At 42.3% G+C, this 14,127-nt stretch overlaps 1 protein-coding gene across 1 annotated transcript in view; it reads right to left on the bottom strand.

Moving 5' to 3' along the window:
• The window catches only part of LOC145393549 (uncharacterized), a 252,668-nt gene that overhangs the window by 77,275 nt on the left and 161,266 nt on the right, over positions 1-14,127 (bottom strand). The window contains exons 15-18 of the mRNA XM_080267700.1: positions 6,254-6,366; positions 4,498-4,518; positions 1,725-1,739; positions 1,439-1,482 (exon numbers count right to left, since the gene is read on the bottom strand). Coding sequence (XP_080123826.1) covers positions 1,439-1,482; positions 1,725-1,739; positions 4,498-4,518; positions 6,254-6,366 — 193 coding nt within the window. The remainder of the gene's footprint in view (positions 1-1,438; positions 1,483-1,724; positions 1,740-4,497; positions 4,519-6,253; positions 6,367-14,127) is intronic.

Below are 14,127 nucleotides of genomic sequence, written 5' to 3'. Positions count from 1 at the left end.
GGAAGAAGTTCAGGGAGCTCTTGCCTCTCCTGACATTGAGGGGGCTCTCCCTATGTGCTAAGGGGTATTTGTATGCAGCGTGTGTTAGGAGTGTAATGCTGTATGGCAGTGAGACCTGGGCAGTGAAGGAGGAAGACATTCGCCGGCTCAGACGTACAGAAATGACAATGATTAGGTGGATGTGCAGTGCGTCCCTGCGTCCAAGGCCTGGAGGGGCTGGGTTTACAATGGAAGAGTTGAGAGGTAGGATGGGACTGGAGTGTATTGGTGTTGTGATGAGGAGAGGTAGATTGAGGTGGTTTGGACATGTGGAGAGGATGGGGGATGATAATTGGGTGAGGAAGGTGAGAAGTGTTAATATTGGGGGTGGGGTTATGAGGTGTAGACCGAGAAAGACATGGGACGAGGTCATTAAGTGTGACCTTAGGGTTAAGGGACTGAACAGGGAGGCTGCAATGGATCGTGCAGCGTGGAGAGCCGCCATTAGGTGACCAAGGCTGACACATGCAAGCATGTTGGAGCCTTTAAAAAAAACGAAAACGAAACGAAAACGAATTACTAGCACAGACTCGTGTAGGGAACTACAAGAAGAATTAAATAAACTTCATGAATGGAGTAGTACATGGCAAATGGAATTCAATGTGGACAAGTGTCATGTAATCAAGTTTGGTAAAAGTGGAAAAAGACCTGATTGGGATTATAAGTTAGGAAATAAAACCCTATACACATCAGAAAGAGAGAAAGACCTAGGTGTGATTATCAATAACAGACTATCTCCGGCTGACCACATCAGCGAGAAGGTACGGAACATGTATACACTGCTTGCAAATATGAGAATAGCATTCACATACATAAATGAAGACATGCTAAGAAGGATAACAACATCTTTCATTAGACCAACCCTGGAATATGCATCAGTAGTCTGGAGTCCTCATCTCAAAAAGCATATAGACAAGATTGAAAAAGTTCAAAGGGCCGCTACAAGATGGATACCAAGCTTAAGGGACCTAAGCTAAGAAGAAAGACTAAATAAACTGAATCTACCAACACTACAAGAGAGAAGGAAAAGAGGTGACATGATAATGCTATATAAAAGCATATCAGGAAAGGAGAAAATAGACATAAATGATTACTTAACATATGGAGAAGCATCAGCAAGAGGACACTGCAAAAAACTGCATAAGAAGAGAAGTGATAAAGACGTAAGGAAATTCAGTTTCCCAAACAGAGCAACTGACAAGTGGAATGCACTACCGAATGAAATAGTGTGTGCCAAAACAATTCACAAATTTAAGGATATGTACGATAAATATGGTTTAAGACACGGGACAGTACGAGCTTGACTCATTCCTGTAAAGATACAATTAGGTAAGAACAATTAGGTAAGAACACACACACACACACACACATGACTGACTTCTGCTGTATTGATAATTACTTTGCTGTATTGTGCTTTTTGAAGAAGCCCGCCTTCCTTTGCTTCTGACCACACCAGGTTGGTAGACAACATAAGTCCCTCCTCGTTCTGAAAAGATTTATTTCCAAGATATGGTAATATCAGAAACAATCCCCTACAATATGATTTGCATCTCAATTAAGAAATTCAGACATGTTTATTTTTCGAATTTAACTTCCATCCCTTACTTGGATCAATGAAACCTGGGTTCTGGAAAAATCCCATGCTTAAACCCTCAAGAGCATGGCAGTAGACAAGAACTGCAAACTTGGTAGTAATGTGACTGCCATTCTTTGTACATAACTGACATCTTACTTCAATACCAAATCTAATGTCTAATCAAATAATCTCAGAAACAAGCAACTGCTGAAAACATTTAAATTTATTATTAAAATTTAACTGGTGTATGTAACCAACAAAACATACCAGTACTTAAATTTTGAAGACAGCTATGTTTGACACCATCAATATAAAATTAGACCTAGACCTACTGGCATGGCAACGAAGTAAAAGATATTCCTCTTTACACCTGGGATGAGATGGTGATGATGATAAAAAATTAGGCAAAAATGATCATATAATGAAAACATTACACTAGAGGTTCCCTGGAGGCATGTGTTGTTTCACCTAAACAACAAAAATTTCAAATCCCTCAACATGACAAAGCTGATTACAGTAAAAGTCCAATTCATCGGCATCCAATTCCCCGTCAAATCTGACATTTCTGCAATTTTGAGAAATAGTCCCATTTACGAAAATCTCTGATCGTTCGGCAGATTTTCCGATTTTTTTCGTCAGTCTTGAAATTCTCCATGAGGCTCGCCAGCTAGCTACCCGCCTTTACCCGCCTTAGTGAGTGAGATAATGGAAGTGATGGAACGAGTCTACCACTGCCATGAAGCTCAGAGGCTAGCTCTTTCTCCCATAGCATAAAGAGAGGACAATCATGTAGTGAGTCTAGCATGGGAAAGAGAAAGCTACATCCTCTTCTGCTCCCTCCTCTCCATCACCAACAGCAGTCTCTGAACTTCAAGCTCTACTGCGCAGCAACAGGGAGAAGAGTCCTTAGAGCCTGTTGCAGGACCCTCTACTGCTGGGGACTTCTTCCAGCAGTAGCAGACTCCAATCAACCCCTTCTATTGTCTATCTATCTATCTATTGCCAGACGCCTCAATCCCGTTTGGGGTGGCCACAAACAAATCGCCTCCAAGTCGCCCTGTCCCCCGCCATTTCACTGCCCTGCTCCCAACTCACACCCCCCTCTCTCATATACCTCTCCACCCCATCCCTCCATCTCATCCTCGGCCTCCCCCTCCCTCTTCCCCCCTCCACCTCACTCACATACACTCTCTTCGTCAGTCTTTCACCCTCCATCCTCTCCACATGGCCAAACCACCTCAGTGTGTTCCTCATAACGCTTCCTATCACATCCACATCCACACCACAACGCTCCTTTATATCCTCATTCGTCAGCCTGTCTCTCCACGTGACTCCACAGGCTCCTCTTAAATAACTCATTTCCACTGCTCTCACTCTTGACTTGTGTCCTTCCAACAAAGTCCAAGCTTCACTTCCGTACGTTAGAGTTGGTATCACAATACTGTCATGTAGTAACTTTTTCACTTCCATGCTCACTTCCCTGTTTCTTATCACTGCTTTCAAGGAACCAGCAACCTTTCTTCCCTGCTGTACCCTTTCAAGCACTTCACCCTCCAAACCTCCATCCTTACTCATCACACTACCCAAATACTTAAACGTACTCACATTTTCCAATTCCTCACCATCTAACCTCGCTGTACATTCACTAACTTCACCTCTCTCAAAGACCATCACTTTACTCTTCCCTACATTCACCTTTAGGTTCCGTTTCTTACACACTCTCTCAAACTCATCCACCAAGCCTTGCAGCTCTCCTTCGTCTTCACTCAACAACACAGTATCATCTGCAAACAACAGTACAGGGAGTTTCCAAACACTATCCTCTCTCACCAGGGCCACTCCAACATCCACTACCCTACCTTGTACCTCTTTTATTACCCCATCCATGTACAGATTGAACAACCATGAAGACATGACACATCCCTGTTTCAAACCAACTTTCAAAGAGAAAAATTCACTTAGTTCACCATCCACACGCACTGCAGCCTTCGCACCATCGTACATACTCTTCACAGCATTCAACAACTTCCCATCTACTCCATATATTCTTAACACTTTCCACAATCCTTGTCTATCCACCCTGTCATATGCTTTCTCCAAATCCATGAAAGCCGCATACAACTTCTTTCCCTTCTCTAGAAACTTTTCCACTACAGATCTAAGAATGAATATCTGATCTACACAACCTCTTCCCTTCCTAAAGCCTCCCTGTTCTTCTCCAACTAATTTCTCTGTTCTTTCTCTAACTCTGTCTATAAGTATCCTACCATACACTTTTCCTATTATACTAAGAAGACAAATGCCCCTATGATTACCACACACTTCTTTTTCCCCTTTTCCTTTGTACAAGGGAATAATTATACCTGACTTCCAATCCTCCGGGACTCTACCTTCCTCCCAGGCCAATCTGCACATCTTCCACATCCATTCTACTACTATCTCTCCCCCATGCTTCAGCATTTCACCACACACTCCATCAATTCCTGGGGCTTTCCCCAATTTAACTTTCTTCATTGCTTCCACAACTTTTATCCTACTGATTTCTTCCTGTCTTCTCACCTCCCTCCTTCTCCCAGCCATTCCCCAGCCACTTATACTCGCATTACTTCCATCCTCTACGTTCAACAATTCCTTAAAGTGTTCTCTCCATCTGCTCACTTTTTCTCCCTTCTCCACTAGTAATCTACCATTTTTATCTTTCACTCCCCTGCTAACTTCACTTCCACCCTGTCTTACTCTTTTCACCTCTTTCCAGAACATTTTCTTACAGTCCCTCCACTTTACACTCAAATTCCTTCCAAATTCCTCATCCACTCTCTTCTTACTCTCTCTTACTAATCTTTTCACCTCTCTCTTCCTTTCCACATAAGTCTCTCTTCCGCCTCTCAACTTCTTCCACGCCCCTATTTCTCACCCATTCATTGTATGCTTTCTTCTTTTGTGCCACAGCCTGTTTCACCTCTTCAGTCCACCACGCTGTTCCTTGCACCCCCCTCCGCCTTCTCTTCCTTCCACACACCACATCACATGCTGCACATATTTCTTCTGTAAATATCTTACACACACCTTCCACGTCTCCCATCTGCTCCAATTCATATTTGCCCAATCGTTCCTCCACTTCTCTCTTATACTCTGCCTTTTTCTCATCCTCTTGTAACCTTTCCACTCTCCTTGCAACTACTCCTTCCTCTCGTCTTTCCCTTCTTCTATTCCTCCATCTCATTTGCATCCTAATTCTGGCCACCACCAAGTAGTGGTCAGAAAGTCCACTCCCCCAACCTCTATACACTCTTGCATCCTTTACACATCTTCGCATCCTTTCATCCACACACACATAATCAATCATTGCCTTTCTTTCATTCAGTTCACCACCCACCCTTCTCATCACTCGCCATGTATACCTGTGGATCATTTTATGCCTGAAGAGGGTATTGGCTATCACCAACCCCCTCCCAGCACAAATGTCCACTAACGCACTCCCATTCTCATCTATCTCGGCAGGCACACCCCACTCACCAACTATTCCATCCACCTTCACATTACCAACTTTACCATTCATATCACCAATCAAAAACACTCTCTCATTCCTTCCAAACTTTTCCATGCACATTTCCACATTTCTCCAGAACTCTTCTCTCACTCTTCTAGCACGATCTTGCGTTGGCGCATACACACACACAATCGCCCACATTTGTATTCCAACTTTCAACTTTACCCTCACAATCCTTGACCCAACTGATCCATACTGTCTTATGCTCTTCTTCCATCTTTTACTCACAACTATACACACTCCTTCCTTTGCCCTCTCATTCACATCTACTCCTGCACATATACTCCATCCATACTCCCATTCTCTCACACTTTCTCCTCTCCATTTTGTTTCAGTTATTCCACATACATCCACTTTCGCACCCTCAAGCACCTGGACAATCTCTCTCTCTTTCACCTCAACATTCGCTCCTCTTACATTCCATGTACTCATTACCAAGTCCTTTGTCCGGTCCTGGGTCGTCATCGTTTGGTCAGTCCTTGTCCGAGGCTTCTTGTTTGTTTTTTTAGTTAGTTGTTTTCCGGGGAGGGGCACTAACCCTCCGCCAACCCTTTTAGTCACCTTTTACGACAAGCAGGGATACTGGGGGAGTATTCTTGAAAACTCCCCTACCCCCAGGGGGCCTATTGTACATATGTAAATAAGGAACCTACTATAAGTTTAGGTAAGTGCATGTGAACTTGTAGGCCTACTGTACCATTACATTTATATACAGTATGTTCACTAATTTCTTTATTTTTCATATTCATGTATAGTACTGTATTCATTACAATATTGTACAGTATCAAACAGTATACAGTACTCTCTCCAAACACATTTGTAATGATATGAGTAGTGATGATAGTGTTCACCGAAACATATAAGATACTGAGTGGGTAGGGTTTTTGATAATTCGGCAATTTTTATTTTTCGGCACTTGCCTGGTCCCATAGATGCCGAAAAATCTGACTTCTACTGTATATAGGCTCTAAAAGGACTGTAATGTAAAAAGTGCCCAGTGTGAAACACTGGTACAATATAGGCACCATTAAAAGATTGTTACACTGAATGACTCAATTAATAAATTTACTGTAACAATATAGTTAAACAAACCTGCTACTGACTGTAGAGACTTCAAGTGTGGTCCAAGAACACTACCTAATTCAGCTGATACATGTCCATCAGAAGGATTTTCTATGGCTCCTAAGATAACTCTTGCTAACTGAAACAAAAAAGAACATGGTAAGTTTTAAATGATAATTAAGAATAAAACTTCCATTAACCCCTTAACCGCGGGGCGTCACTTTCGTGACGCTTGGGAGCAAGGGATCATACCGCGGGGCGTCGCTTTTGTGATTCTGTGTTATTTTGAATTCACCCGGGCTTTCAAGTGGGGGCTTGTATCATCTATCAGTACTGACAATGTCCAACACTAGTCAGCACTCCTAATCTCATCTGTACTCCCATCCATTGTTGACAATTTAGCCATTTCTCCCTGTTCTTGATTCCCCTCCCTACCCCCCCTCCATTACCCTATCCTCTCGCCTGCCCGGCCATGCTACGCTAAGTAAATCTTCCCTGGAATTTTTCACTGATTTCATCCATTGAAATAAGCCCTATGTCGTATTCTTATACCAAATAATATATACAAGAAAGAAATCAGGTAAGTGAGAGTGCCATACACCTGGAATTGGCTAATTATCACCTGACAACACCTCACGTGCACTCGTTCGCTAATTTTCGCTGTTTTTTTCCACTTGAAATATGCCGTATAATCTATTTTCGTAATAAATATACATGTAAGGAGAGAAGGGAGAGGCCTAAGTGATATTTACATTCACCTGGAACTACCTAATTTATAATGTATTGTCTAGATTTCCTGCCAATCATATCAGTGCTACACAAAGCTGTTTCAAGATTTAACATTGGTAGCTCTGATTATATATCTCCTAAGTAGGCCTCTAATCTATTTTCGTAATAAATATACCTGTAAGGAGGGAAGGGAGAACCCTAAATGATATTTACATTCACCTGGAACTACCAAATTTATAATGTATTGTCTAGATTTCCTGCCAATCATATCAGTGCTAGACTTAGCTGTTTCAAGAAGTAATATTGGTAACTCTGAATAACCCCTAAAGCAGGCCTCTAGGCTGCCCCTGCGTTATCAGTGTACTGTCATCTTCCGAAGTGTGAGGACGTATGTTTCATCTTGCTGACTTCAAGGCCTTTTTTCACCCCCATGCAAATGGCTCTGTGACCTTTACCCCCTACTAAACCTCGTGTGGAAAGAGGTAAAGGGCTGACAATTGATAAAAGAGTGACTACGATCTTTCTATTGAGTAAAACAGTGCAAGTGGAATTGTAAATAATGTGTAAATAATGTGTAAACAGCAAGTGAAAGTAATGAATGTAAATATACGTGAACAATGGAAAATAGTTTTATAAGTTATTTCAAGTGACAGTGCATAACACTGTAAATAAAATAGAAATGTAAATAACGTAAATAAAATAGAGATCGTAAATAGAAATGTAAATGAGTAGTATTATAAGAATATGAGTATATACCCTAGGAGTAATGAAAGTGAGTTTCACTCTAGCATGTCTGAATGCTATGAGTTATGAGAGTGAAGATGAAAGTGACATTCACTCTCAATGCCAGTATACTGTACAGGACGAGAAAGTGAATGCTACGTATTTTACTGAAAGAAATTGAATCCCTACAGTGACAATAAACTAATACTACTGAAGGAAACTTATGGATAAAGACTGTAGATATATATAAGTGTTATATAGTAATAGAAATATAAAGTGTGAGGGGTTTTATGAATAATAAATGACAGACTACCATGAGCGAACTAGTGCCAGTGCGACGATCAGACGCGCTCGTAATTTCCATTGCTTTCACAGTGTTTTTTTTTTGAGTATGGATCCCAAACTACTTGAAAATTGTAGAATAGTGTTTACAGTGTTTGTATCTGGCTGTGGTAATCATATTACGGGTTGTTGGGAAGTGTAAAGTGGAGACTTCGTTACCCTACTTCAGAGGTCTCCACAAGTCCTACGGTAACCGACGAAGGCTCAACAATCATTCCAGGAGAAAGCTGAAGGTATGTGCCATAAGCATATGTAATTTTATTATTCTAGGACTAATAACTGATTTTTGGCAAATATTTTTTGAGAGTCTGTCGGAGCCCAAATAACCCCGCGGCACACGCAAGTAATTGGTAAACAAGCCCGCGGTGTAGGGGTTAATCAGCTCAAAATACAGCACTTACAGTAGTGCCTGTTAAGCTATACACGCACATATCCATATGTGTCAAGGTTAGGCTCTCCTACGATCTATAACTCCAGATGAAAAGAAAAACACATTGATGCAAGTTAACCATGTCAGCCAGGCTCTTGAAATACTTTTGGAGAGAGCCTTCTCACTTCATCTGGCATCCCCACCTGAGATTCCAGATACAGCCTGCATGGTAGTCTCTGACTCCATTCCCTTTTTCACAATTTGAATGCAGATGAAAAAAAGTAAGGGTGGTAGGTGGGGGCACTCACCATCCACTCACTTGATGTAGTGCAGCTTTGGGTGTCTGCCCTTTCCTTCTTCCTTCCTTCCTTCCTCTTCTGTCTTTCTTTCCTTCATTCTTTCCTCTTTCTTCTGCCTATGGGTGACTTTACACTCTCTCTTCTGTCTTTCTTTCCTCTTCCTTCTGCCATGGGTGACCCTACACTGAGTGACAAGCCAAATGGTTTCCTGTACACCAGGAAACCATTTACTATGATGGGTGGTAACCATATAACCAAAGCATGGCATCTGGTGGTTTAGCGGGTAATTAATGGGCTCCAATTGTACTGAGACTGTGTAGGCGTATATCCAAAGGGAGGTTGAGGTTTATCACTCACGTAGTGCCACTCAGGGATGGGAGAAGGTTAGCAGAGCCTGAGCTGTGGCTCACAATGCAGCACTTCCCAGCCTGAGCTGTGGCTCGCAACCCACGGGTTAAACAACTATAGTGAGCTCGCCTACTGCGTGAGCTCAAAGGGCGTGAATTGCATTGTGTGCGAGTGACCAAAAATAATATCCAAAAACTCTGAATGCACAAGTTTACCCCACACAACGTGAGATAGAGGCAAGGAGTGACTCAAAAATGCCATTTTCCAAGAGTACACGGCCACCCTCCCCCCCAGACAACGTGCCAATAGTGACCTACAGGCTCGTGGGGAAGGTGCTCAACAGGAGTGTACAGTAAGATCTCGCCAATAACATCAACAATAACGTTTTCGGCAATAACAGTATGTTAGAATAGATACCCAGTTTCTATAATAATGACGGTTATTTTGTAAATACCAAGTTGTTATACTGCCAATATGTCCATAACAAGATGAGGAATGAAACAAACAAGCAAGAAGAGATGAAGGAAATTGCTGAAAATGTGAGCAGTGGCAAGGAGGAGAGGGAGGATCCTCCCCTCACCACCTCCCCTGACTCACCCACCGCTGTCCCCTGCTCCTCTATTGCCCACCTGACTCACCAGCCACCTCCCCCTCCACCTCCACAGCATCACCTGGCATACCTGCAACGCCCACCACAATGACTATTGCTGCATTCTGGAAGAAATGTAACATTCGGCAAGCTGTAAATTTCATTGTCAAAGCCTGAAATAATACAACATTGGCAAATGTTAAACAAGCGTGGTGCGGCCGGGGTGGTGGCAGGGGCACTCTAAGTGTGTTGCTGCACCTCGGAACCCCTGTTGTTTAAGTCCAAAGGCCTGATGTCTACTGTTGTTAAGGTGACTGCCCATATTTTTGTTATTGTACCTATATCAGCTAGTCAGGTCAGGTGCGGGTAAGGGGATGGGTCTGTTATGATGTGGCAGGGGTAAACCAGTTCTGCTGTCGGGCCCTGCTGTGGATGTCACTGCTTGCATTGCGCAGTTGACCCTTGTGCGGTGTGATGCGGTGAGGATCTGTCCGTTCTCCCCTTTGGGGCTAAGATGCGAATGAATGTGTTTGAATGGATGAGTAAATGGAGAGTGAGTCGTCCTGTCTCGGCTACCTCCCTTTCCTTGGGGGAAGCAGCCTAGGTATATAGATAGATAGATAGATAGACCTATATCTGTAGCACAATGTCTGAAAAATATGACCTTTATTATGTCTCTAAGGGCCAAAAAGGTCCAGGTATGAGGGGGTACCGCCCATATGTAATTTTTCCCATAAGATTATGCATTCTCAGTGCGCGAATTCACACTGCACAAGGTCGCGGACCACCCAATCTCTCGCGGACTGTGCGAACCCACTGTATGATGAGACTGGTGAAGTGGCTAGCCAGGTCAACTGAGGATGGTCCAGTGTGATGCTTGCGGCACATCGGTAACAAAGCAGCGGTGTCCAAGTACAGTAAAAGCTTGATATAACGGAATAATTCAGCCAACCCCTATTCCGTTTTATCAAATAATCCGCTTTTTTAAGCTTCCATTCCAAAACCATAGATGGAATGGAATTTTCCGGAAATTTGCGATTTTTCCAATATTTCTTCCCTATCTCATGACCTGAAGCCTATACACAGTTGCTACTAAATTGCTTCTTTTGCTATACACAGACATGCTGCCTATGCTAGTCGTAATGATACACACGGAGCAGTTAGAACCCACAATAATAATAATAATAATAATTATATGCCAAGACCAACTTTCCTAGCCCCGGGCTCCTACACTCCTCATGGGGCAATGTAGGATTAGATGATGGATGGATGGATAATAATAATAATAATAATATGAGAGTAATAATAATAAATAAAACAGTAAAAAGCTCACCTCCAAATGGGGGGGATATGATTTGTGCATTGCGATTTTTCCACAACCACGGACAAACCAGATTTTTTCCGTTATGGAAACCCGACAGAACAGAAAACTTCTGGTGTGTTGTGAGGACTTTACGGAAAAAAGTTGTTCCATTTTCTCAAGCTTCCGTTTTATCCTGCGTTCATTATATCGAGCTTTTACTGCATAAGAGTTCAGCCAATGTTCACGTAAATAACACGATGTTTTCTGCAGTATCTGAGGATTACTGCTGAGGACTGAAACTGTTCCTTGTTAGTTACTGTCAAATCAAGATCACTGACATACTTTAGCATATAGTGGATGAGTGTGAAAGGAAGAGAGGTATGAAAGTTGCTGAGACTAAGGGACTGACAAGAGATCAAGTTGGCTGGATGAAATGTGTATGAAGAAGTGCATGACCAGGGATGTGTCAACCCTTTCTAAAGTGACAGCGTTCAGACTGGCTCTATTGGATAACTATATGTGAAGCTACAGAAAGTGGTGAAATCTTTTGCCCTATCATATGGAGTCAGGATTCTGTGGGTTTGAATGAGTTCAGCCAATGTTCATGTAAATAACAAGATGTTTTCTGCAGTATTTGACGATTACTGCTGAGGCCTGAAACTGTTCCTTGTTAGTTAGTCAAATCAACATCACTGACATACTTTAGTATATGGTGGATAAGTGTGTGAGGAAGAGAGGTATGAAAGTTGGTGAGACTAAGGGACTGACATGATATCAAGCTGGCTGGATGAATTTTGTGTGAAGAAGTGCATGACCAGGGATGTGTCATCCCTTTCTAATGTGACAGTGTTCAGATTGGCTCTATCGGATAAGTATATGTGAAGCTACAGAAAGTGGTGAAATCTTTTAGCCTATCATATGGAGTCAGGATTCTGTGGGCTTGAATGATAAGTGAATGAAAGTATGGCCCATTGAACTGGGCACACTCTGGCTCTCTGGACGCTGCTACTTCTCACCCCATCCTAGGGTGGGAAAGGAGGTCCGGATGATGATGATGATGATGATGATGAAAAAATAAATAAATAAATAAATAATAATAACAATGCTGATGATGACTGTTCATTCTGGACAATGAAAAGCCATTTTTAAATCGGAAGCCGTATTCATACTTCTTGATTGTATAAAATTGCTTATCTATCTATCCATTGCCAGACACCTTAATCCCATATGGGGTGGCCACAAACAAACTGCCTCCATGTTGCCCTGTCCCCCGCCATTTCACTGCCCTGCTCCTAGCTCACACCCCCCTCTCTCATATACCTCTCCACTCCATCCCTTCATCTCATCCTTGGCCTCCCCCTCCCTCTCCCCCCCTTCACCTCACTCACATACACTCTCTTTGTCAGTCTCTCACTCTCCATCCTCTCCACATAGCCAAACCACCTCAAGGTGTTGCTCCTAACACTTCCTGTCACATCCACATCCACACCACAATGCTCCTTCACTTCCTCATTTGTCATTCTGTCTCTTCATGTGACTCCACATGCTCCTCTCAAGTAACTCATTTCCCCTGCCCTCACTCTTGACTTGTGTCCTTCAAACAAGGTCCAAGCTTCACTTCCATACATTACAGTTGGTATCACAATACTGTCATGCAGTGACTTTTTCACTTCCATACTCACTTCCCCGTTTCTTATCACTAGTTTCGAAGAACCAGCAACCTTTCTTCCTTGTTATACCCTTTCATGCACTTCACCCTCCTAACTTCCATCCTTGCTTATCACACTACCCAAGTACTTAAATGCAATCACATTTTCCATTTCCTCCTCAACCAACCTCACTGCACATTCAATGACTTCACTTCTCTCAAAGATTGTAACTTTACTCTTCCCTACAGTCACCTTTAGTTTCCATTTCTTACACACTCCCTCAAACTCATTCACCAAGCCTTGCAGCTCCCCATCATCTTAACAACAAAGTATCATCTGCAAACAACAGTACAGGGAGTTTCCATACACTGCCCTCTCTCATTAGGGCTGCTCCAACATCCACTGCCCTACCATGTATCTCTTTTATAACCCTAACCATATACAGACTGGACAACTATGGAGACAGGCACATCCCTGTTTCAATCCAACCTTGAAATAGAAAAATTCACTCAGCTCACTGTCCACATGCACAGCAGCCTTAACACCCTCATGCATGCTCCTCAAGACATTATCAACTTCCCATTTACTCCATACATTCTTAATAGTTTCCATAAACATTGTCTACGCACCGTTATATGCATTCTCCAAATCCCTGAAGGCTGCATACAACTTCTTTCCCATCTCTAAGAAACTTTTACACTAAAGAATTAATATCTGATCTACACAACCTAAAACAGTGCGTGGTATGGCAAGAGTAACAATATAGAAAAAAGGTTCGGCAAGGTGGGATGAAGAGGTTAAGAGAGCAGTGGAGAAAAAGAGGAAGAAATGGTTACAGTGGTTACAGGACAGGGGTTCAACTGAAGTAAGAGCTGAGTATACTGAGAGCAAGAGGCATGTAAAGAGACTAGTGAAGAAGAACAACGAGGAGGTAAATGATGACCTATGAACAAAAATGAATGCAAATTACTCTGAAGAAAGGAAGTTTTTCTGGAAAGAGGTGCAGAAATGTAGAAACCTCCCTGTTCTTCTCTGACTAATTCCTCTGTTACTTCCCTAACCCTGTCAGTAGGTATCTTACCATATACTTTTCCTATTACACTGAGAAGACTAATGCTCCTATGATTACCACACAAGTCTTTTTCCCCTTTTCCATTGCACAGTAAGATCTCGCATCCAACAAGCAACAGGTACCAAAAAACACTCATTAGATGTGAATACATAAACATATGGGGAAAATTATAACAGGTAAATAAAATTGGACTGAACCCCTATTTAGACCCTATTTTCACTCATTATTTAAGTTATTGGCATTAAGTCATATAATTATACATGGTGACTTTAGACTCCCTCTTTTGTCTTTCTTTTCTTCTTTCTTTCCTCCTCCTCCTGCCTGTTGGTGACTCTACACCGTCCCTGAGTGACAAGCCAAATGGTTTCCTGTACACCAGGAAACCATTTACTAAGCTGGGTGTTAACCATATAACCAAATTTTGGCGCTTGGTGGTTTAGTGGGTAATTATTGCGCTCCAATCGGATTGAGCCAGT

The sequence above is a fragment of the Coenobita brevimanus genome, chromosome 24, assembly GCF_032717465.1.
Source record: "Coenobita brevimanus isolate Jiangsu-jjx chromosome 24, ASM3271746v2, whole genome shotgun sequence".
Lineage (NCBI taxonomy): Eukaryota > Metazoa > Arthropoda > Malacostraca > Decapoda > Coenobitidae > Coenobita > Coenobita brevimanus.
The sequence above is the reverse complement of the archived record's forward strand: the minus strand, read 5'-3'. Positions and strand labels throughout refer to the sequence as shown.